At 43.9% G+C, this 26351-nt stretch overlaps 1 protein-coding gene and 1 long non-coding RNA gene across 3 annotated transcripts in view; one reads left to right on the top strand and one right to left on the bottom strand.

The window, feature by feature from the left end:
- TAF3 (TATA-box binding protein associated factor 3) overlaps positions 1-24245 on the bottom strand; it is a 145449-nt gene extending 121204 nt beyond the window's left edge. The window contains exons 1-2 of one of the 2 annotated variants that reach the window (XM_083700122.1): positions 23846-24245; positions 16103-16345 (exon numbers count right to left, since the gene is read on the bottom strand). In XM_083700122.1, the coding sequence (XP_083556248.1) occupies positions 16103-16345; positions 23846-24011 (409 nt within the window). In that variant the 5' untranslated portion in view covers positions 24012-24245. The remainder of the gene's footprint in view (positions 1-16102; positions 16346-23845) is intronic. The other variant, XM_083700123.1, reaches the window with a different exon arrangement.
- On the top strand, positions 3169-15485 carry LOC310826317. The gene is made up of 3 exons (XR_014555735.1): positions 3169-3876; positions 6488-6657; positions 15264-15485. It is a non-coding gene; the product is annotated as an uncharacterized lncRNA (long non-coding RNA).
- Positions 24246-26351: the final 2106 nt, after the last annotated feature.

Genomic DNA, 26351 nt, shown 5'->3' with positions numbered 1-26351 from the left:
AAGAGAATTCGCTGTCCAGAGGTCGTCCACATTAATCGCATTGTCAAAACTTCTCGGGAGCAGAGTTCAGCTATTTTGAAAAGTTTTTCTTTGAGCTAAGAGAGAGGGAGATAAGAGAACCTTTCTGCAAAAATTAATCCTGCAGCAGTTATAAATCAGAAGATTCACTTGTAGCAAAACTTCTGATTTTTTTATTTTATTTTAAAAAACCCTATTAATGTTACAGTGAACGTTGCAATGGTGGAAAAAATGCGCCACGAGATCTAAGTGTGCTGTATCCTCTTCGAGCCCGTAAGACACTATGTGCTATTCTGGCATTCCCTGGGGAGGGGGAGGGCGTAGCACCAATATTTTTTGAAATTATTAATAATAGGCTGTTTAGGGGAATTTAGATGCCTCAAAGTGAACTAGTTATAGCCATAATAACTACTTATGCTGTTCATTAAACAAGTGTTAATTACGCTTGGGTGTAGTATAATTTAGATTTCAGTGTGCTGAATGCCTTGAACAATATTGTATAACTGCTCTGCAAAAAATGCAGATGAAGCAAATTAGAAGGGAAAGTGTGCCAGGTAAGAGCAGAGGGCATTTTGCTTTCTCACTTAATTAAAAACCATATATGTGTTCGGCACATGTACGATTTTGTGTCTCTTCATACACATAATATTCCCCAGTATTACTCAAACATCTGAATGCCAAGACAAACAACTGTACATTAACAGTATTGTTGCAAATGTGCCTGCAGGAATTCGGCACGTATGTTTTTCACTCTGGGCACCTAAACGATACATAAAGTTTTGTATTTCCCCCTTAGATAGTGCTTAGCTGATAGAGAGCGTGCAACAAAACCTCTACATTTAGATGAGCAACAGTGTTTTCCATTGAGTGAAGACAAACAGGCTGAAAAACAACACTATCCACAGCAATGGCACAAAGAATAAGGCTCCATTGCTAATTATTCAGGGAACTGAATTTAATTACAGAGAGAACATTAAACGCTTTCCAAAACTGGAGGGGGGGGGTAGCGAAAAAACCCCACAACCAACCCTGAAGACAACTCCAACAGCCACTAGTGCTACAACAGTGCCCTCTACTGGTTTAATAGCATATTGCTAGAAACCATATAATGCGAGTGAATGAAAATTTTACTTTTCATTTGACCAATAGTGCAAAGGTTTTAAAACACACAGCATAAGATAATTTCCTCACACACGGGTGCTCAAAACATAAAACAAACCCCCTCAAATGGGTTGCACTATTTTTCAGACACCGAGCTTCATCTGTTCTGCGGCTCTCATTCTGTGCAATCGGTTATTGAATTTTATTTGTTTATCGAATTGATACTCTTGCCCTTCATGGCAAACAATCTCGGGGCCACATTCACATTCAAATAAAGCAAACGCAAAACACAGAACAAAACCAGTCAATAAAAGCATGCCTATCTTAAATATTTTTGTAGCGTTTATCTTTTGTGTGTGGTATCTTTGCAAGCTGCTTAGAGACGATCGCAGTTCAGTGGTATATACATTATTTAAATAAGTAATCGGCTTCCTATACCACTTATCAGGTGGCACAATATCTCTCACTCCCACCAAAAGCCTGGAGAAGTAGAAGGGTTTTCGGCTGAACCAGATACACCTCAGGGAGGGGGGAGTGTGTTCCACAGTCAGTGCCACCACTAATAAGTCCTATTCTGAGCCAAAACACCTTGAGATTTGCTTGGTGATGAAATAAGAAGGGAGGCCTCTTTGGCTGGTCTTAAAGCCCAGGCAGATTAATGCTGAAAGAGGTGCTCCATTGGAAAACTGGGTCCAAACTCACTCAGAGATTTCTACGTAAGCTCTAAAACCTTGAGTATGGTTCTGTGGGTATAGTCAGTTGGCCCAGACTATTCTGAACCACTGATTATTTTTTAAGGTTCTGAGCACCAGTCACTCTGGCCTCTGCATTTTGCCCCAGCTGGGGAGCCTCCAAACCATCTTCAAGGGCAGCCCCAAGTAGACTGCATTTCAGTAATCTAGCCTGGAGGTTATCAGAGAATGGAGCTTGATCTAGAAATGCTCTCAAGCTATGGATCTGTTCCTTTGTGTGTGCATAAATGCATGATTTGAATTCTGGTGCTGGAGGAGACTCATGAGAGTCCCATGGACTGCAAGAAGACCAAACCTCTCCATTCTGAAGGAAATCAGCCCTGAGTGCTCACTGGAAGGACAGATCCTGAAGCTGAGGCTCCAATACTTTGGCCACCTCATGAGAAGAGAAGACTCCCTGGAAAAGACCCTGATGTTGGGAAAGATGGAGGGCGCAAGGAGAAGGGGACGACAGAGGATGAGATGGTTGGACAGTGTTCTCAAAGCTACCAGCATGAGTTTGACCAAACTGCGGGAGGCAGTGGAAGACAGGAGTGCCTGGTGTGCTTTGGTCCATGGGGTCAAGAAGAGTTGGACACGACTAAATGGCTAAACAACAACAACATATGCATGCACAACTGTGCACAGAACAGGATTCTAACCCAATTCCCAGACACACAAGCCACCAACCCACAGCGGCTCCATCTTGTTGGGATGGGTACAAGCTTGAATTTATCCAGCTCAATGCTGCAGCCAAGCCACATCTGCGTGGCCTCATCTGATTTAGATGAAAGGGACAAACAGAGATGAGTGTCATCTGCATACCAATCCCTTGCTGTAAGTTGCCCTGAGAACTTGGGAATATTGCTAACAAAGAAGATATGCTGTTTTGCATCTGAAGAAGCTTGAATGTGGTTTCTGGATGGTCTCCCATCCAAGAGGCACAGGCCTGTGTTGCTTTTCATTTCCTGGACCCAGTCTTTAAAAATAACAACACTCATTCCCCTCCGGCCCTTAAGATGAAAATGCATCTATGTCTTCATGATTTCCCACAGCTGGTATAGAGAAGAAGAAGAAGAGACGTTTGGATTTGATATCCCGCCTTTCACTCCCTTAAGGAGTCTCAAAGCGGCTAACATTCTCCTCTCCCTTCCTCCCCCACAAAAAACACACTGTGAGGTGAGTGGGGCTGAGAGACTCCAGAGAAGTGTGAGTAGCCCTAGGTCACCCAGCAGCTGCATGTGGAGGAGCGGAGACGCGAACCCAGTTCACCAGATTACGAGTCCACCGCTCTTAACCACTACACCACACTGGCCCATGGCATCCCTTTCCACATTATCTGGCAACCTGCAAGGCTGTCTTTCCAACACAGACTCCAGTTATGATGGTCCACCTACAAACTCCTGCTGCCCACCACATGCCAATGGCTCCCCTCTGGCCACAACACTTCTTTGCAACAACAGAAATCTACACCGTAGCAATTGATTTGCACAGCAGGACAATTTGGGAGACACCGACGACGATGTTTTTCATCTCTCCATCCCGTGAGCTGGCCCAAAAGCTCTAGAAAAACGGACTTTAGAGAATCTGAAAGTATCCGTCCACCTAGCCTTTAGTAAACTACAGGCGCCACCTCAGAATAGTTGTGTGTTTCACAGGCATCGGTGCCAACTTGCATGTTGTGAAATGCTTAAATAGCACGTGCTCTTACGCAAGCTCCCAAACAGGGGTGTTCTCCCTCCTTCGCTGCTCCCAAAGCCACACCAGTCCCAATTAAGGAAAGCACCATAGAACAAACTTTGATTACTTTACCTTAGCCGGAACCAGCGCAGCAGAGATTATTGTTCCAACAAATGAATACTCGCGTATCGGTATGCAAACATTTAGAGAAAAGAGGTCGCTTTGAATGTCACAATAGCCAAGAATAGTAGCCTTGCATTTTCTTTGCTGCCATTCCTCGGGTAGGAAAATTCTAACTTGAACCCTTCTGAGAGGACCTAGCCAATAACGTGTTTCAACTGAAGAGGTATGTAGCCACCTAAACTAAGAAATTTGGAAATACTGTACAGTTCTTTTACAACCGGTGTTACATGTTTGTGGCAGAGAGGAAAAGATCAGCCACAGTCCATAGAATATTCCAAAATAATTTGGATCGCATCAAAATATTCTCCCCAAGTTCAATGTTTGCTAGATAAAATTCCTAATTATTGTTCAATAATATTGAAAATATAAATGACATGTGGAGTCATACAGAGATGACAGATATTATACAGAGATATATACAGCATGTGGGCTTGATATTAATATGTCTAGAGAAACGCCACCGATGTTTCTAGCAATTCAGCACCAGCGATCAGACCTGAATGCAGACGTTTTTATCAGGACATACTGAAATATTGTTGAACTGTATAGAAAACAACAACTACAAAGACAATGTAACGACAGTGTCAATTTATTTCCCGCCCTTCACCAGCAGGTCCCAGGTTGGGTTGCAACCATTTAAAATTCAACATTGAAAACAATTTAAAACAAATTAACAGTCACAGGAATAGGGTGGGTCCCAAAAACACATATCTCAGGTGTCAAAGGCCAGGTTAAAGAGGTGCATACATTGTTTAGAGCAAGCGAAGTTAACTCCATCAGCCGGAGCCAGTATAACCAATTGTTAAGAGTTGTAAACCAACAGGCACCATGTTGGCTACTGCCGGTTTAGAGTAACTGAATTCACACTGAGCCGTCTAGTCTGGCAGACCCTGCCCTATGGAACTCCTAGCCGCCAAGGGCTAGAAAGGTACCATCCTTCCCTTCCTCCATTCAGATGTCTCCGGAATACTTTCTTGTTTGGACAGGCCTTTGCAACATGCATTTTCTTTGTAACCCAATCGGTCTTTATTAATGTTTTAAAATTAAGTTCTTACAGATATCTTTCCCAACTTTGTTTTTAATACCTTGTTGTTTTTATTTTATTACAAAAGTGCAACTTATAAATTCGCGAATAAATAAATAAATTCGCGAATAAATAAATAAATTCGCGAATAAATAAATAATCGCATTCATTTGCTATCGGTTATATTTGCTTCTTTACTCTCGAATGTGCAGGCACAAGAGGGTGCAAAACTGCAGACCAGTCCCGTGCATTCATCTTCTAAACCTTCCTCTATGAAGGAAATCTTGCCGTGCGATTAACTGCACCCACAGATAGGCCCATGGCCTATCAGCATGGACATCCATCCTACATTCTATGTGTAATGTAGAATTAGCACTTTACAGGATTCTCATCAGTAAGTGTCTGTTACAGCCCAAAGCCCCAAACCTTCTCACTTCTGCCACGTGGATTAAAAGCTCTCTCTTGGCCTCAGTTTCGCTCGCTTAGGTTGATTTATTTGGAATTTTCGCATTTGCTTTTCAACCGGAGTGGCCTGCCCTAGTGGGGCACAGCCACAGCCACAGCCACAGCAACAGCCTCCTTGCAGCAGCGCCACTGGTTGCAGGTTTGATCCCCGTAAGGGACACGCTGCATATTCCTGATTTGCAGGGGGTTGGACTAGATGATCCTCAGGATCCCTTCCAATTCTACGATGCCACGGTTCTGCTTTTCAACTACGTCCTTAAAGCTTTTCACATAAAAATGTCCTCCCACCACCTGAGGTTAGGTGGTGAGGTAGTAGACAGAAGTACAGTAACCTCTGAACCAAGGTGTCTTAGTCAGGGTCTGCAGATTTCCTTCACATCCAGAAAAAAGGGTGATCAGCCTCACATTCTGTAACTCTAATGAAAAGCGAAATAAAGAAAGTTTCTGCCTTTCCTAACAAACAGTTCTCTACAGAGGAAAAATGTAAATATGTCCTAAAGGTCAGCAAACATGAGTTATTTCAGGTGAGGAGGAAAGTCTCCCTTCAGTTATCAATCACATATTTTATTATGTGCTTTCCCCCCCCAAAAAAACCCCAACACCAAACAAATACACTAGAGATCACTGTGCATTGCACAATTATTCAGAAGGGCAAATTCAATGGCATGATCAAGTTGAGTCTGGGTCTGGTGCCTGGTCAGTGAGGAATTACTTAAGCAATGTTGATGAAACACTTTGAACACCCTAAGGAACTATATCAATCTTATAATTAAGTACTGATCCTTGTTTCAGTCTGTTTTTTATTTTAGTATTTTGTGAGGGGTTTTTTTTTTTGTAAGACACCTTGATTATTTTTTTCTAATAAATGGAAAGGCAGTACGTACATTTCTTAAGGAATAACAGCCATGGTGTTATTACTAAAACCCGGCAGGTTTTCTTTCACCAAATGTCATTCTATTTCGTCGTTTTGCTGTTTAAGATTTGGTCAGGTCCACAAAACCCAAAATCATATATAAAATTGTTTCCTCTCTGCAGCGCTTCCAATTCTTGAAACAATGGCGTCTGCATTAACAACACATATAAATTTGCTATGCATGCAAATTCCGTCATTTGGCGGATACTGTTTTCTAATATAAAAAAAAAAAATCCAGAAAAAGTTGCGCCTTTGGTGCCGCTGTGGCTTTAAAGGCACATGGCACAGAAATAAAAGCCTCTTTAATGGATGCTTTTAAGTTTTCCCATACAAAATCAAGCATTGCTTTGTTTCGTATTTAATTTGCAATAGGATACCCAGCAGCTTAGCTAAAAGAGCTTTCCTGGCCAGGGACTCAGCATCGCCTGCTGAGATGGGCTCCACGCAGAGGCAAAGCGCTATTGGAGGCCAACTCCGCCAAACAGCACCACGTTCTCCTTTAAAGTTAATCTGAACATGCCGGACTTGAGGGGAAATGAAAGGTGAGTTTCTCTCCCTTCCTATGGCACGGAGACTTCCTGAGCAAAGCTGACTGGGCAAAACCTGCCATTTCCTCCTTGGTATTCCCAATTGCGTCTGTCAGACAGAGTTAGAGTGGCACGCATGGGGGGGGGGGGGAACGACCAAAAGCTAACACAGGAAAAAGTACTTTACACAATATAAAGAGTCTTGTAAACTCTTATTATCCGAAAATGAGCCCCCAATATTTAAAATCACAAAGCCAGCCTGAATACTGACAACAAGCCAAAAGAAAACACACACACATATACCTACGAGACACCAGAACATTAACAAAATACCACATATTTATTCCTATACTGGGGAGGTGGGTGGGATGCACAAAAAGCTGGTAGGGGAGTTTTCCAGTCCACCCACTGGAAGCCAAGGAGTATAGCAAAAGTTGCCATGCAACAGTTGGGTTCAAATTCCTGCTTAGCCTGGAGTCTCATTGGGTGGTCTTGGCAAACTTAACTCTCTTGCAGCTTAACATGAGATAAGGAAATGATGTAACCTGCCCCGATCCAGTGGGGTAGGGTAGGGAAGCAATCCAACGCCCTCAATTCCCAACCACACTTCCTCGGATGCAAGCATCATTAATTTTCAGTAAGAACCTGCTTTCAAATAGACATGCTTTGTATCCCAACCTAAAAAGGAAAAAGAAAACCCATCCGAGTCAGGCCTCAGAAAGGTGTTCTTCCGGCACATCCAAAATGACTAGTTGCATTAGTCAAGCACCTTCCATAGTGACCCTTTCCCTTCTTCCAGGTACAGACACTCATGACCACAATGTTCCTCACAACCATAAATGAACACTGTGGGTTTTCAAAAATATCTTTTATTGATTTTTCAACCAAATTTACCCTGCAGACACAGGTTCCTTGAGGGAAAGGACTGTTCCACTCTGGGTGGCTTCCAACACATATACAGTGGTTCCTCTGGTTGCGGACGGGATCCCTTCTGGAGGTCCGGTTGGATCCCGAGGTTTCCGCAACCTGAGGACCGCTTCTGCGCATGTGCGCATGGCAAAACCCAGTAAAATACTTCCGGGTTTGCCATGTGCACACCCCAAAGTTCACGTAACCGTAGGGTTACGTAAACAGAGGTACGACTGTAAAAGCCTAATAAAACAAACATTAAAAACTTCCCTATATAGGGTTGCTTTCAGCTGTCTTCTAAAAGTCACACAGTTGTTTTTCTGTTTGATATCTGATGGGATGGCGTTTCACAGGGTGGGCACCACAACCGAGAAGGCCTTCTGCCATGTCACTATAAAGTTACCATCTCCTCCTTTTCCGGCTAATGCATTGTTACTTCCTTAGTTACTTTATAACTAAACCCCGTTATTGGTATTGGATTATGTTCATATTCTAGTGGGATTATTGCTGGCAGTATACCCCAGCAGCAAAGGCAACTGTCTACTCCACAACATGCTCATGCATTTTGCCCTCAACCTCCAAATCAGAGGTGTGATGTGTCCATCCACTTAAGGTGAAATATTCCCATAGATGCCACATTTCTGTTGAAGATGCTCAAATACATCCTTGCTGGCTCAAGTAACACCAAGAAATAAAGGGGGAGACAATTTATGGAACGCTTCATGATTTCAATAAAGCAGAAGGCTTTATATCCACATATATGAGCCCTAAAGAAACAGCACCTAGCATTTCAGTGTAGTAACTACATTATCAGTTGTGACGGCAGTGGTGGTGAAAAAATTACATTTTTATCCCCATATTCTACCCCATGTACAACTCACATATGCTACAAGTAGAAACAGTGCAGAAATCTGGATGTTATTTCGTTCCTGCAATTCCGTGTGGGTTTTGCAGAATTTGGGGTTTTCTGTTCATGTTCTTTTAGCAGAAGATGGTGGCAGGCTTGGAACACCTTAAGGCTTTTGGGAAGAGACACGTGCAGAAACACAAAACATGCAAACTGGGACTGGCGAGGAAAATAAGGCAGAAATGAACGGGAACTGAAAAAAACTACTGATGTATGATTTTCCTTTCAAAATCAGTTGCACACTGCATTTTCTGTTGTTCTTTTTTAATTGCTCATGCTTAGTTTTTATTTGTGATACCCAGCAAACACCCATTTATTTAAAAATATATAAATAAGATATTTTTTTAAAAAAAAATGTGCGAAACCAAAGAAGGGAAATATGCCTCCACCATACACAATGGGCACAATCTGCCTGGAACTTATCAACAGACGTTATTAAATGAATAGGAACTCCTCAAGAGCTCTATACACAGAACAAGGGAGTTCCCTGTGGACTGTGCTTATTAGACTAATTTGAAACAGATGGATTCTGGGGGAGAAAGGTTCCTGATGCTCCAAATGTAATGAGATCCTCAAGTTGTACACAGTACAGGAAGCAAAGTGACCACCAAATAAAGCAAAACATTAACAAGAAATGCAGTGAGAGAGAACAAAATGGAATGACGGCTCAATTATGGGATTTTTAAAAAAAAAATCCTTGAAATAATCATGCTATGAAACTAAAATCATTAGCCCCCCAAGAGTCAAATTTATTTGCCAAAAACCAGTGGTCATTACAAAAATGGAAATATACGCAAGTTGTAAGGAATGTACATTTTTACACTGGGCTCCATTTTGTGCTATACATTTTTGTCTGATCTATTGGGCTGATAGAGTAAACACAGAACCTTTGTACATAAATATATTTATTCCTATCAACCAATAAGTAACAGATTATCTCACTACTGTTCCAAAAAGCAACTGGCCCAGTAATCTCTTTCAAAGTCGTTTCCCAAGGGGAACTATATAGGCAGAACTACAAAATATAATGAGAAATTATCTTCTACTTCTCTCTGGCAACAAATGTAAAGATGACAATAAGCACACACAGACCTTAAACATATGCTGTGAGCACAGCATGACGCATCAAAGCAATAAATGCTCTCATCGCATAATGTGGAAAAAAATTGTCTGGAAAACCACAATCAGATTTAACAGAAAAATAAAATGGTAAGAATTGCCTAGTTTAAAACAACGTAATTATACGTTGTCAACCATCCTGAGACCTGCAAATGATGGGCAGAATATAAATTTAAATAACAACAACAATTTCGTACATATCTATTGGAAATTTGCTCCGTGTAACATTTTTTAGGCAACCTCATATAGAGTATATGCTTTAATTTAACCATTATGGAAGCAAAACTATACAAATTGTGGGCAATAGCGAAGGAAACCCAACCTCGAATTTCATCATGAGAACAGGAGCGTCATGTGGGAGGTTTAAGAGCAAAAAGAAATTTGGGGAGTTTCCAGTTTGATGACATTTGCCCACCCCACACTTCTGTAACATGTGCCACTTGTCTAAGATCTTGTCTAAATGACCTTCTTGAAAGTGGGCAAAGTTTAACAGGGTCTTAGTCACTTGTACCATTAGAAGTCTTGTCGATTCCAGATGCCCTGCCCGCATATGATTCTGCCTAAGCAAAATTCCTACATACTTAATAGGGTACAAGTTAAGGGTTTTAATATTATCCATCATCCACTTATGTGGCTTGGGCCTTTTATCAAATCACATTAAACTTAGCATCAGCACAGCTCAAAGGAAGAAGTTCCTTTTTAGAAAAAAGATCCGAGATCTCTACGAAGATTCCTCATAGTTACCACTGTAATGGATACAAGCGCCCTGCCAGCTTCAGAAACTAGTATGGAAACTTCGTCATCAAAAAATGTGGGAGATAAATGCTGAAGATTAAACAAAAATGGCACAGACATCAATGGCCTACGGTCCTCAGAGCAGGGACTGTATAGGCCAATTAAACCAAACCCAGCTTTAAGGTCAATATAAGAAGAAAGATTTTTAATTAAATTTAGTGACTCTCTTATCACAACATTTGTACTGAACAACTTAAAGCAAGTGTCTGTCTGACAAATCAAAATCCGAAAACAGATCTAAAATTGCACATATTCAGAGGAGTAACTGTGTTAGTCTCTTGCAGCAAAAACAACAGAGGGTCCGTGGCACCTTAAAGACCCACAGATTATAGCGTGCCACATGAACCCACATTGTGTCAGATGAGCCAAAAAAACTTATGTCAAAGAAAATTTATTAGTCTTTAAGGTGCTACACAACTTTCTCCCCCCCCCCCCCATAAAGCTATAGGCCCTTTCTAGAGATATATATGGACCAAAACAGAGCACCTATGTATTCTCGGCTTTCCTTTAAAGAATCCATTCTATTCTTCCACTACAGTATTGTGTTCATCAGCATCAATTGCTAATTTCGGCAATATGGGGATTAAATCTTACATATGAAATCCAACAGACTTATGAAGCGATAATTCTTGGGTCTCTCTTGGAATAGATACAAAGCTTGACTCCCATCAAAATTGAATCTTACCAGAATTACAAATAAGTAAAAAGCTTTGGAAATACTGGAGCCCACCAATTAATATTTTGTATATAAATTGGGGGGGGGGGGTGTACCATATCCTCATGAGATGCAATTATTAGCAAGATACTGAAAAGCTTTCTAACTTTGCCCTCTGTAACTAGAGGCATTAAGGTGTATTCTTAATATAAGGGAAGGTTACTGGCAGACACTTCATTGCCAAGCTATTCCAAGAATTAAATAGAGATTAAAAATGCTCTCCCTACTGTGTGGGTAACATCTGTGTTCAATGGACTATTTGGTTTCCCTCTTTCTATTAGCCCCAAATATACGGAATAATGGGCTTCTTTTTCAGTAGACGTTCTCCTTTATTCTTGACCCCATGACAATGAAACTAAAACAGCATTTTGTATCTCAGCAGTGCAATTTCTCCTTCAATGTAAATAATTTAGGATCTAATTAGCAGGTTTTATGCACCATAGAACAGGTTTGGGTTTTTCCCAGCAGGTGGCTGAACTGAAAAAACTATTACGCTCTTCCTCTGAAATTGTGTCCTTTTATATAGGTTGAAGCATTAAACGGGCAATTTTCATTTAATTTTTTAAAGAATTTGCATGGAAGTAAATAAAAATTCCAGCCACTGCAGAGAGCTAAGCTTAACCTTCAACACAACACCTAATTTATTCAAAATGATGCTACAGTCGCAACAGGCTGCATCCTTCACTTGTACTTATCCCATAGATTGATTAATAGCCTGAATTTCCCAGTCTTGGGGTAGCTACCTATCTAGGCTCATCATGCACCTTCAGCTGTGTTTTTAAGGCAAACAAATCCTTCTAACCAGTATTCTTGCAGTATTCTCCTTGTTAACTACATCAAGCAAGATCTCAGGCAAATATTTTCAAAAGGACCACTTGATTGACACTCGGGGGGGGGAATACTCAATACTGAGCAGACTCCCCCCCCCCTCACCTGCCCAGTCTCTGCTCACATCCCATATTATTCTCCCTTTGAAATCTGTCTTCCCTACTGGCTCTTCTCTAACGGCATCATCTGTCTGCTTCTCAAGCTTGGCTGCCTTTCTCATTTTGTCCGTTTCTCCTGTTGCTTCTCCCTGCTAGGTTGATGCATACATGGAAGCTCATTTGTACAAAAAGCAATCAGTGTCTGGCACTTGACAAGTGGAATGGCAGAGGGAACTTAACACAGACTTTTACAGTACTTAACCACCAGGCATGGGTAGTTGACAGGAGAAGCTGTTTCAGGCTGGCCTCCTAGCCAGAAATGCAAGGGAAAGGGGAGACAGGAAGGCTGGCTATACAATACAGACTTAAGAGCGTAGCACGGCAAAGCTTCTCTTCCTCCAAAACATGCTGCCTGAAAACCGGCAGCCTATCATGGCTACTAAAATTACGATTCAAAATGAAAAGAGAGAAGGAGAAATGGGCACTCCTCACTGTTTCCAAAGGGTGACACACAATGCAGGTATTCCTGTGTAATGGCGGCTTTGCGTCTCCCAAAAGCAAGTCACATAGGTTTTCATCCAAAAATTTGTGACACATAACAGCAGCTCAGCAAGGTCTCCCACAGAGACCCAAGACACACAGGTTTCAACCCTACTCTACCACCAACAGCTGCTGCATCATTTTATAAATCTCAGCTTCCCCAATTTTGTGTCTGTTCCAGCCACCCTTCCTATGATTCATCATTACTTTGCTTCCCTATATCTGCTACTTCCTCACCTTTCTTTCCCCAAGTCTGCTTTCACCCATCACATTCAATCCCAAACGCCATTCCTTCTCTGCCCGATTCGCATGGTCACTACCTCTCTCAAACTATTGCCTTCCATTCCACCGGGCTTCTGTCTCATCACAGGTTAGCCAACAACTGAAGAGAGGTAGTTATGTAACAACCAGCCTTGGGGATTTGTCCCTTTTCTTGAATTAGTAATGAATTTGCTTTTCCGGCAAAATGACAGAATTGGTAATTGACACAGTGGCATGCTCTTTGCTTTCATAGGGTACCTCATTCTTGCCTATGATCAAGACAGACACCCTAAAAACACAATGGGTTTTATCCAATGTTAGTTCTACTCAGAGTAGACCCAGATAAACTGAAGACATAACTGAGGCCCATTAATTTCAACAGGTCTACTCTAAATATAACTCAACTCTAAATATCTCAACTGGAGACTACTCAAGGTACTATATATGAAATACGTCCACCCACTGTATTTCCTAATGCACTGTGCTCATAACTACAAGCTTATTAAGTATATGAATCTAAATCCACTGTTTAGCAATGGTCCTCCATTCTTGCAATGGCCTTTCATGCTAAACAAAGCAGCTATCTTTGATCTAATCAGGATTATACAAAACAGAATCTCTGTCTCAACAGAGAAAAGGGAAGATCTGTTCCTCCCTAGATATGGAGGCGATCATATCTATTTACATCGAATGGCAAGCAAAATAAACTAATTCTATATCCAGAAGGCAGCAATTTGTTTAAGCTTGAATGTGGTATTTCAGCTCACAAAGACCAGCACACGCAGCAGACAAGAGCACTAACCCGAGTCATTTATAAGGTAGGAGAGCAACACCTGCTGGTCATGGGTTATAGTAAATACACAAAAGTCTCCACCACAGAAAAATTATCCAAGCAATAGGCACTAAAAACAAAAACTTCACTTCTCAATAGCTACAGACATACAAAATATTTGAGAGAGATAATAAAGTGAGAAGAAACTATCAAGTTTCACCCATGATAAATGTATGAATAAATAAATTCTCAAGGGCCACTCACAACATTGCAGCCAACACTGGCTCAAGAATATAGCATGTGAGGCTGTATCCTATACTGGAACTCCACTGGTGCAGGCCCCTCCCATACTGTCAAAACCAGATTTGGGGTTTGGGGGACACACCCACCCAGAGATTTTGTGGTGCACGGAAGGAGAGGAAACGTTAAGTCTCATTGGACCAGCGGAGCCACATGTGCAGAACACTGAATGCAACCCACGGTTAGCTCTATTTGGCAGAAAGCGCTTCAGATTCTGAATTATGCAGCTTGAAATGGAAGCAGGTTGTTGGCAACACTTCTCTGTGTGTTGGTTCCATGCATCCGCAACATTGGAGCATTAAATGAATACATAGCACAGATCTATGGTGTGACCATGCTTGGAATACAATGTGCAGTTTGGTGGCTGCATTGCAAAGTGGGTGTCGCAGGCCTGGAAAAGACGCAGAAAGGTGTGATCAAAACGCTCACAGAGCTGGAGCAATATGAGGAAGGTTTACAATAATGAGTAGTGGCAGGCAGGAGCACATTTTGCTGTTCAGGGTTTTCCAGTTATGGAGGAAAGCCCCCTTTCTGGTCATCTTGTGCCTAAATTCAAAATATGGTGGGACTCAAAAGACAGGTTGTGACAAAGATCATATGGTCCAGGCAGATTCATATGATATAGAGCTGCCACATTTTGCTTCAGATGAACTGAATGTCACTGCATGAGGAATGTGTGCCTTTAGGATGCAAGTTTTACACAGTCCATAGGAACTTTTATTTATTTCTACCTTGGCTTTGCTCATGTCGTTAGTTCAAAGCAGGTGTCAAAAACACTAAAATATAATATAAATACAGTCATACCTCGGGTTGAAGTTGCCTCAGGTTGAGCGCTTTCGGGTTGCACTCCACGGCGACCCGGAAGTAACAGAACACGTTACTTCTGGGCTTCACCGCTCTCACATGCGCAGACGGTCAAAATGACCGCATGCACATGCGCAGAAGCAGCAAATCGCAACCCGCGCATGCGCAGAGACGCAGATTGCATTCGCTTCAGGGGTACCACTGTAACTGCAATTGCTATCCAAGTGATGTCTAATACTATATAACTCACAAAAAAATGCAACAACCAGTACCACGAAATCTGCACAGGGCACAAGGTTTGGTTCCTATTTGTATTTGTCATTTTAGGAATTGGCCCAATCTGTTCCGAGTTGCTCATGCTTGGGATCTGAAGCAGCTTCACTGAAAACAAATGTCACTTTAATAGGAAATCAAAGCAGACAGAAGTGGATGAAATTTGCAGGCATAGCAGCCCCTCAAAAGTGGCTTAAACCTGCCAAATTATAAAAAATATGTAGAGATTTGATTTGGGACGGGACACCTTGATTTTTGTAGAAAAAGGAAACATTTCTAACTTTTTCTTTTATGTTCAAGAGAACTGTATGAAATATGCAGCCACAGTAGCCCCCCAGGTTTCACGAACCCTACACAACACTTCAAGAGGAGCAAACATACAACCCTACAATAGCACTCCTATCACTGGAACGAAAACCTTCTCAGGTACAAGGACTCTTTGCGCCACTTTATCCTCACCGACATATTACTGGCCATCTGTGTAAGTGGGTTCTGAGGCACAGTTCATTCAGCGTTCCAAACCGTTCACCAGCCTACCTACTTGCCATGTCTTTTGAAGCAATTCTTAGCACATTAAATTCCTGAAAAGAGGTGGTGGTGAAGAGAACCTACTTTTTCCACGGTAAAAAACCTGGCTACTTCCCTGTTATTCTTACTCACCCATAGTGACCAGGTGAATGTCTAAGTGGCAATTTGGCACATTAATACACATCCCAATATGCTTTGCTCACATGCCAAGTTGTAATGCACCCCATGACCAATCTTAACCCTACAATGTTTTTAATTCAGTTTCTTCACAACTTTTATCTGGGAAACCAATGCTGGGACATTAGTGAATTGTCCCAAACCTAACAGGGCTGGGCAGTGATTATAACCCAGCTCCATTTCCTACAATGGCAGCTCTTTGAGCCATTTGTCAATGAAGCCAGTGGAACTACCATGGTAAACCTGAACAGCAAAATGTGCTGCCTGCCACTACACGTTATTGCAACACTCAATTCTGCTGCTAGCTGTAACATATCCTCACAATGTGAAACAGAAGGTAGCAGACTCCAGGCTTCCTGAAATGCAAGCGAGCAGGAATTACTGCTCAAAAACAAGCAGATAAAAACAAAGCAAAGAAATTATTAATTTCTCACCTTCTTGAGAAGAGACAATGGGTGGCATGTAATCAGGAATATACTCTTTCCTCTCTTCTGCATCTTTGCTTCCAGGCTGGGGGAACTGCAGGACATTATTCTTGCTGACAGGGTATAAGGGGATTTGATGCGCAAAAGTGACTGGCTCAATATTGAGTATGTAATCTTCCAGCTCCTGCAGGTTGACCCCCATAAGGTTGAAGGCTTCACCTACATCCTCCAAAATTGGATCTGTCCGGCCATCTGTTAAAAAAGAAAAGGAAAGGTTTTGAAAGCAAACATTGCAAGTGCATAAGAAATATGTTGATTTAGTAGCTTTAAAAGGAAAAGCAGCAAATCACTGTCAAGAAAAGTCCCAGCTGCCTCATTGCCTGGGTGTCCAAAAATCTGATTCTGGCAACTAGGAATATCAACACTTTTTCACAGGGTTCTTTAGGTCCTAAACACCTGACACTGCACTACTCACATTTAAAATATTTGTTTCTACTTCTAGTTCAGACTTTTAAAATATATGTGCACAAGGCTACAGCGCCATTGGAATAATTTATATCCATACATGATGGTGCGTCAAACTCAGGTGGCCAAGAATTACAGAAGCAAGTCAGCATGCCAGTGGCTCAACCTATGTGTAGATGCAGAAAAGTGATGCCTCATGATAATTTGTGGGGAACAGAAGGGGACGGGCAGGGACCTGGAAGACTTCCTGTCTCTTTTAATTCCAATGCATTCCTCCATCACCATCAACACGACCTCCACAAGGGAGCCCCTCTGGGAAACCCATTTGGTTGCAGGGATATAAAAATATGTATTTCACCATGTGGTAGAGTTTAAAGACAACGAGGTGTCCATGTGGCTGCAGGTGTCTTAGGCTCATGTAAGCTCACATGACTCCTCAGTCACCTTTTTAGCAGCTGAAAGTATATACATTATTGTGCAGCCATATAAATATGAACAGTTTACCCTTGTTAGTTCCCCACCAGCACCACCACAGACACTAGTTTTATTTGGACCATCTGTATGGAGTATCATCACATCCTCTGCTAGTCCCATCTCCCCAGTGTTAGGGGAAGGTATGAAAGGGAGAGGTCTACTCTAGGCACATTACCAACACACCCCTGTTTAGAGCTCTGAATGATGAGGGTACGAAATCAAGGTGGGCAGCATCTCGACATGTGGATGGTGGAGGAACAGGGGCAGCCTGTTCTGGTGCTCCATAAGAAGTTACAGAACTACTGATTTGGGCCAGGTAACAGTTCAAGATCTCCACTATCCCTGGGACAGATGAACTGTCCTTTGAAGAACGTATGGATCTGCTTTTTACCTTCTTAGTGCACTTAGCCCAATACTGTCCCCTCAACCTACATCAACTGAATTGATACTTATTTCTACAATGAGCCATTTATTTTGCGTTCGTAACTTCATCCCATTCTATGTCCATGTATATCCACCTGTATGTCTCTTGGGAGCACTGCTTTCCCTGTGAGATGAACCTCCGGGTCCCTTCCAACTCTATGATTCTATGATCATTCATTAAACATGCACTTCTTGTTGTTTAGTCGTTTCGTCATGTCTGACTCTTTGTGACTAAACATGCCCTACTGCCTTGTTAATCTCCAGATCCACCACCAGAGGGCACCCCATCCATTCCTGACAGTAGTTGACAGTTGCAACATTTCCCCCTCCCACCTCAATTACAAAAAGGCCCACAAATATTTGTGTTGGTGTTTATTGTATTTATATACCCGCTTTTCTCCCAAGCAGCTCTCCTCTCCTCCTTTTATCCTCACAACAACCCTGTGAGAGAAGACAGTGACTGGCCCAAGACCACCCAGTGAGTTTCATAGCTGAGTCAGGATCCGAACCCTGATCTCCCAAGTCACAGTCCAACACGTTAACCATTACACCACACTGGCTGGTAATGGCAGGCAGTCAAATTGTGTACTTGCCCAAACCCTGACTGCCTCCACCAACCTCATATCCAAAGTCCATTCAACTGGGAATAACTCTCCATAGGTCCCAACGAGAGAAGAATGGTTACGGAAACTAATGGAGTATGCAGAAATGGCGAAGCTTACTGGAAGAGTAAGAAATCAAGGAAACAAACTTTTAAAGGAATGGAAATCGTTTATTGAGTATACACAAATAAACTGTAAACAGATCAAGACATTGAAAGGATTATTGTAAAAACCTGCAGTTTCAAGAATATATGAGAGAATAGACAAGTAAAAGAATACTGTATTTTTTGCCCTATAGGGTGCACCGGCCCATAGGGCGCACCTATTTTTTGGGGGGGGGATAAAGAAAAAAATATATTCCCCCCCCCCCGAGCTTGCCGGGCTTTTTGGAGGGGAAAAAGTGTGTCCTATAAGGCTAAAAATACGGCAAGTTAAGAAAATTTGCAGCATGCAGGAAAGGATGAAAATAAATGTAAAGAACCGCAGAAATGGAAGGGAGTTGAAGTCGGAAATGTTAAAGTTATGGTTAAATAATTGTTGTGATATAAATGAAAATTATAAACAAAATTATATTAAAAAAGAGAGTAAGTCTCCATACACTCCTCCAAACTGGAGAAGAGAATAGGAACCAATCCCTGTTGTGCTCAGCACTGCTATGTCCAGAAAGGAAAATAATGTTCCCCATGGCAATTAAATCTGTGCCCCTCTTACACGATTACTTCCTTCAAGACAAACAAACAAGCTGGCAGAGTAGAAGGCTGCTGTGCCACCAATATTTCTATCCAGCCTTCTTTCTGCCAGCTCGCTTGCTGCTTTGGAGCTATCTGGTATTTAGGCTGACCTCAGTCAACCCTGTTCCAACATTAAATGCACCCATTTTCTCCTTCATCTAACGGAATCCTCATCTCTTCTCTTCCCTTCAACCATAATTCCCAAATAGGGAGCAAACAGGGAAACTGGATACTAGGCCATTAGAAGCCCCAGTCTTTGGTCCACCACTTACAGAGAATATAACCCTATCAATTACCTTTAGCACCACTTTCCTATCTACCCCCTCTGTGAAAACTGAACTCCATACCCAAAAACGCAACTAAAGAGCTAAAGGAGAGCCTGGCCACTGTAACATCAGGCATTGATAAACTCAAGATTTAGCTACTATGTGCCAAGCGATTCTAGAAGCTGCAGCTAGCTACAAAATATGGCAGGTGGGCCATTCTGGGGTTTCCTACTGCTCATGTGTTGCCAATTAGTTACCAGACTAGGTTTAAAGTTTTGGTTCCAACCTATAGAGCCTAAAACAGTTTTGGATCAAGTTACTTGAAGTCACTGTACCCCTAATTGATCACTACTACAATCAGCTGGGGACGCAGGTGGCGCTATGGGTTAAACCACAGAGCCTAGGACTTGCCGATCAGAAGGTCGGCGGTTCGATTCCCTACGACTGGGTGAGCTCCCGTTGCTCGGTCCCTGCTCCTGCCAACCTAGCAGTTCGAAAGCACATCAAAGTGCAAGTAGTTAAATAGGTACCGCTCCAGCAGGAAGGTAAACGGCGTTTCCGTGTGCTGCTCTGGTTCACCAGAAGCCGCTTAGTAATGCTGGCCACATGACCTGGAAGCTGTACGCCGGCTCTCTCAGCCAATAAAGCGAGATGAGCGCCGCAACCCGAGTCAGTCACGACTGGACCTAATGGTCAGGGGTCCCTTTACCTTGACCTTACAATCAGCTGACTAGGGCCTTCCAGTAGTGCAGCTTGAAATTCTTATGCCTACTTTGTATGCGTTGCCGCAGATGGCTTGGTAACAGTGTTAGAAACTCAGATATATAATCTAATTGCCAAATGGCGCTTTAAATCTAGATTATGTTTGCAGCAATGGAACATCTAGGCGCATATTATAATTATTGTGCAATGGGGTTTATTCTTCTTTTCATTTCATTTCTATACCAAATCTCAAAAGTGGTTTACAATACATTAAAATATCAAATAAAACAATACAGAATAAAACAAATTCAAGCTTCAGGGGAAATATTTCAGGTCCTTCTCTAAGTGACATTTTGCTTTCCTCAGTCGCCAACCTGGCAACTAGAGATCCCCATGTGGTCGCAATTAGACCCACACCAGTTGCAAAATGGGCCTGCAACCTGGCTAATTTCTAGCACTGTTTGGTAAGCTAGTCACTGAGGCTTGGTAAACCTTGGTAAACCTCATGAGCTCTGCAGGCCAGAGGACTCCCACACCTGCTAGTAGAGGTTCAATTGGCAGTGGCCAGGTGGAGGTCTTTTTCTGTGGTGGCACCCTCTTTATGGGACGCAGGTGGCGCTGTGGGTTAAACCACAGAGCCTAGGACTTGACGATCAGAAGGTTGGCGGTTTGAATCCCCGCGACGGGGTGAGCTCCCGTTGCTCGGTCTCAGCTCCTGCCAACCTAGCAGTTCAAAAGCACGTCAAAGTGCAAGTAGAAGGTAAGGTAAACAGCGTTTCCGTGCGCTGCTCTGGTTCGCCAGAAGCGGCTTAGTCATGCTGGCCACATAACCCAGAAGCTGTACGCCAGCTCCCTCGGCCAATAAAGCGAGATGAGTGCCGCAACCTCAGAGTCATCCGCAACTGGACCTAATGGTCAGGGGTCCCTTTACCTTTTTACCCTCTTTATGGAACTACCTCCCATCTGTTCTCAGGCAGGCACCAACCCTCATGACATTTCAGCACCTACTAAAAATGTATATTTTCAGGCCTTCACCCATGTGATTCCAGAAGGTTGTTAGATTTCAATTTTGCCCTGGATTATCAGCGGCATTCTTATTTTTGATCTGATTGATCTTAATGCTGATAGTACATCTAAAAATTATGTATACCGGACCAATGTGGTAGATGGCACTGAAATTTCAAAATAAAAAAATAAGAGGCTGAAATGTGGAATCTTCCCTCAGCCACAAACTCGTGGAGTCTCTAATCTTACACACGTCTTCCTGGGATGAAGTCCCTCTTAATTCCACGGGATTTACTTCTCTTTCATCATGCTTGTGGATGCAGAACACGTGAACTTAAGTAGGCCGCTGTTTTCAGCCTCAGCTCCACTCCTGCAATACTGAGATAATCATACGGTGGTACCATAAAGGACTCTTGTAAAGAATGCCAACATAATGTTTGTGAAGTGCTTTGAGGATTAGCCAGGGCTAAATAAATACTACAGTGTGAAATAAATGCTAGTCCAGGAATGCATAACTACGCCCCTTCTCTGTCATCTTTATAACAACCCCTTTCCCCCCTTCTGGTAGACACCTGGTTGGCCACTGTAAGAGCAGGATGCTGGAGTAGATGGACCACTGGCCTGATCCAGCCAGCTCTTTGTATGTTCTTTTTTAAAAAAAATATATTTATAAAACTTTTCAAATATAACAATAAAGGAAAAACATTCCATTCAAAATATACATCCAATTCTAATCTTTCCACTTTCAGACTTTCAGTCTATCTGGAAATTTTCCAGATTATCACAATTATTCACATTTCTTCCATCTGTATTGGGTTTTTTTTAACCAAATTAATCTTAACAATTATTATAAAACAATATTTCCCCCCCCATTATTATCACAGAGCTTCTTGAAAGCCTACAAACGTTAATTGTCCTTCACATATATTTTTAATATACTCTGTAAATTTATTCCAGTGTTCGGTAAATCTTTGGTCTCCCTAGTTCCGAATTCTCCCCGTTAGTTTGTCTAATTCTGCGTATTCCATCAACTTCATTCTCCATTCTTCTTTCGTCGGGATTTCTTCCTGTTTCCATTTTTGTATGTTCTTATGTAAGACAACTCCAGCCCTTCACTCCATGAACCTGACAGACCCATGCACCGCTTCCGCCTCTGAAGACAACCACATAGTGATCCTACTCCCCCCCCCCACATTCAATATTAGTCAAGTGACAACAACCCACGTGGGCATCCCTCTCTTACTATGACAACCTTATGGTCCTCCCCACCCACCCACTTCTTACCATAACAACTCCATGGTACACCAGTGTCCACTACTCCAGTCACCTCACTCTCCAGAACACCATATGCCCCCCCCATCGACTGCAGCCCCATGGCCAAATCATGCCACCACTATAACAACCAACTTGGGGGGGTGTCTCCCCAGGGAAGCTCGCGCGGCACCTTTGTTCCAGATCTTTAGATGCCAGGCAAAAACATTTGTCCTCTCCCAGGCTTTTGGCTGATGAAACAATCTACGGCCTTTAAAACTGTATGTGCGTTTGGGTGGAGGGAATATTGATTTTGTTTGTCACTGTGGTATGCCTTTTGCGGTTTTTATACTGTAGACGATCCTGTGAGTCTCAGATGAAGGGAATAGAAATTCAGTAAGTAAATACAGTGGTACCTTAGGTTAAGTACTTAATTCGTTCCTTAATTCGGTCCGTACTTAACCTGAAACTATTCTTAACCTGAAGCACCACTTTAGCTAATGGGGCCTCCTGCTGCTGCTGCGCCGCCGGAGCACGGTTTCTGTTCTCAACCTGAAGCAAAGTTCTTAACCTGAATCACTATTTCTGGGTTAGCAGAGTATGTAACCTGAAGCGTATGTAACCCGAGGTACCACTGAAAATGAATAGCAAACCCCACAGCCCTCCTCTGCCTCCCATACTGCAACAACCTCCCATCCTGCCCCCCCATATTTTTATTTTTATTATTATTATTATTGAATTTATATTCCGCCCTATACCCTCAGGTCTCAGGGCGGTTTACAGGATAAAATCAGTATATAAAAGCACAAAATACATAACCAAAACAACAACAATAAACCAATAATTCCCAACAAATTTAAAAGGGCATAGCTAAAAACAGTTTAAAAACTTAAAAAAAAAAATTAAAAGAAGCAGCGCCCCCCAGTCCCATGGCCACGTCGTGACACCTCCATGCCCACCCCATCTCCACATCCCCCAAATATCCGCTCCAGCCCCAAAGTCACGGCGTACCAACCCCACGCTCCCCATATCTATTCTAGCACACTACGACAACCCCACACCCCATATCCGCTCCAGCCCCATGGCTGCATCCTGACACCTCTATGCCCGCTCCAGCTCCACGTCCCCCAAATATTTGCTCCAGTCCCAATGCCAGCCCCACGCTCCCCCTACCTAACTCCAGCACCCCAGTTACCCCATGATGATAACCCCAAGGCCCTCCTCTGCACCTCACACTACGACAACCCCACACACCCCATATCCGCTCCAGCCCCATGGCTGCATCCTGACACCTCTATGCCCGCTCCAGCTCCACGTCCCCCAAATATTTGCTCCAGTCCCAATGCCAGCCCCACGCTCCCCCTACCTAACTCCAGCACCCCAGTTACCCCATGATGATAACCCCAAGGCCCTCCTCTGCACCTCACACTACGACAACCCCACACACCCCATATCCGCTCCAGCCCCATGGCTGCATCCTGACACCTCTATGCCCACTCCAGCTCCACGTCCCCCAAATATTTGATCCAGTCCCAAAGCCACGTCATGCCAGCCCCACAGCTACCCCGTGCCACTATGATAACCCCAAGGCCCTCCTCTGCCCCTCACACTCCCCCCCACACCCCATATCCGCTCCAGCCCCACTGCCACGTCGTGACGCCTCCACGCCAACCCCACAGCCACTTCCCCCATATCCGCTGCAGCCCCACGGCCCTCTCCCCCAGGATCACTTCACGTGCGCCCCCATTCCTTCCTCCCCCCTCCCCGTGACAGCCCCGTCGCCATGGCGACCCCCCGCGCCCCCTTTCCCCTCCCCCCGCGGCCGTTACTCACAGAGCTCGCAGTAGCGCCGGCAGCCTCGGCCCAGCGAGTGCAGGTACCTCTGGAGGACGTCGGTGAGGAGGTCGCAGGCGGAGAGCTGCACAGCGTCCCAGCCCAGCGCCTGGCACACCTGCGCCGTCGACACGCGCAGCAGCCAGCGCGAGTAGCTCTCGCACATCCTCACGGCCCCACAGCCATGGCCTTCCCCCTCACGCCGGAGACGCCGACAGCCCCGCGGCAGCAGCAGCAGACGCCCCCCGGGGTCCCGCCGTTAACGCCGCCGCCACCAGCGCCCACCGCGACGACGAAGGCGCCGCCGCCATCTTGGGGTCGCCCGGGCAGACCGCGCCAGCAGAGCCCAGAGACAGCAGCGAGAGCGAGCCGCTCGATTCGCTCCGGCGTCGGCTATCCAGGAGGACGGGCGGGAGGGGAGGGCGTGACGTCACGCGGAGAGGGGCGTTTCCTTCTTCTGCCGCCGCGGCTCTTCTTCTTCTCCTCATTCTTCTTCCCTCACTCGAGGAAGACGGAGGGAAGGAGGCGGGCGAAGGGTTGTTGTTGTTTAGTCGTGTCCGACTCTTCGTGACCCCATGGGCACACCAGGCACTCTTGTCTTCCACTGCCTCCCGCAGTTTGGTCAAACTTCAACAACACTGTCCCACCATCTCCTCCTCTGCCGTCCCCTTCTCCTTATGCCCTCCATCTTTCCCAACATCAGGGTCTTTTCCAGGGAGTCTTCTCCTCTCATGAGGTGGCCAAAGTCTTGGAGCCTCAGCTTCAGGATCTGTCCTTCCAGTGAGCACTCAGGGCTGATTTCCTTAAGAATGGATCGGTTTGTTCTTCTTGCAGTCCATGGGACTCTCAAGTGTCTCCTCCAGCACCATAATTCAAAAGCATCAATTCTTTGGCGATCAGCCTTCTTTATGGTCCAGCTCTCACTTCCATACATCACTACTGGGAAAACCATAGCTTTAACTATACGGATGGGGGAATAACAGGTGTCAGTAATAAATCACACTGAGTAAGTGAAGTTAACTCTTTATTAGAAGAAACAAGGTCTGCCCAGGGGTGCATACATCACTACTGGGAAAACCATGGGTAGCAGCGTTTTATTCAAGCAGAAACCGGCTTCTGGTGCAAGTTCTCCCGGCTAGAGGTTGCTGCAAATGCATGCCCTGCAACATTTCTTTTGATGCTCTTTTTTGTTGCATCAATTAAGTGTTTTAAATTTATTGTTAGCTGCCCTGAGCCCGGTTTTCTGAACTGGGAAGGGCGAGTTATAAATAAAAAAAATATTATTATTATTTATGTCCAGTAGCAACAACAATTTTATTATTTATACCCTACCTATCCGACTGGGTTGCCCCACCCACTCTGGGCAGCTTCAAGCATATAGGAAATCATAACAAAACATTAAAAACTTCCCAAAATGCTTTTATTTGGGGTTGCTGTCCTGTCTCTGCTGCGGATCACAGTGGACTCCTTTGAATCTCATTGTGTCTTAAAAAGGTAAAGGACCCCTGACAGTCGCAAATGACTCTGGGGTTGTGGCGCTCATCTCTTTTTACTGGCCGAGGGAGCCGGCGTTTGTCCACAGTTTTTCCGGCTCATGTGGCCAGCATGACTAAGTAGCTGCTGGTGAAACCAGAGCAGCACACAGAAACGCCGTTTACCTTCCCGCCGGAGTAGTACATATTTATCTACTTGCACTTTGACATGCTTTCGAACTGCTAGGTTGGCAGGAGCTGGGACTGAGCAACAGGAGCTCACCCCGTCTCGGGGATTCGAACCACCAACCTTCCGATCGGCAAGTCCTAGGCTCTGTGGTTTAACCCACAGAGCCACCCGCGTCCCCATTGTGTCTTAGGTCTATGTAAAGTGTTACAAATTGCGACCCCATAGTCGCCTTTGGCTGGACTTAACCATCCAGGGCTCCTTTACTTTTTTTAAAAAACCTTACGCATTGCAGGGGCTTGGGCTTGATGACCCTCAAGGTCCCTTCCAACTCTATGGATGCTGCTGTTGTCTGATCGTAGCTAAGCTCTGTGACTCACTGCCACTAGAGGCATTGAGGGCCATCACTTTAGAATCACAGAATCATAGAATTTGGAGGTCTTCCAGGACTCGCAGCCAAGATGGTGGTCAGGTATGCCGATGGCACCATCTCACTTTAATATGGCTCAACCAGAGTACATATATATACCAACTTTGGCTCCAAGGAGCTCAAGGTGGTTCTCCCCTCCTTGAGCTCCATGAAGACTCCCAGCTTCATGGCTGGGTGGGGATTCGAACCCTGGTCTCCCAGGTCCTAGTCCAACACTCTAACCACTGCGTCATATAGAACACTGGTACTGTACCTTTGTGGGTTACATAACATTCAGATGATATAAAATACATCTCTGCAGCCCCAAAGCTAAAAGAAACAAAATGGCTTTTAATTACAAGAGCACAAGGAGTTTTAAAGGAGACTCTTCTCTTCCATATGCATGTGAGAGCAGCAAGCAGCAGCCACACTCACTGC

The sequence above is a fragment of the Podarcis gaigeae genome (genome assembly GCF_964106915.1).
Source record: "Podarcis gaigeae genome assembly, chromosome: 10".
Taxonomy (NCBI): domain Eukaryota; kingdom Metazoa; phylum Chordata; class Lepidosauria; order Squamata; family Lacertidae; genus Podarcis; species Podarcis gaigeae.
The sequence above is the reverse complement of the archived record's forward strand: the minus strand, read 5'-3'. Positions and strand labels throughout refer to the sequence as shown.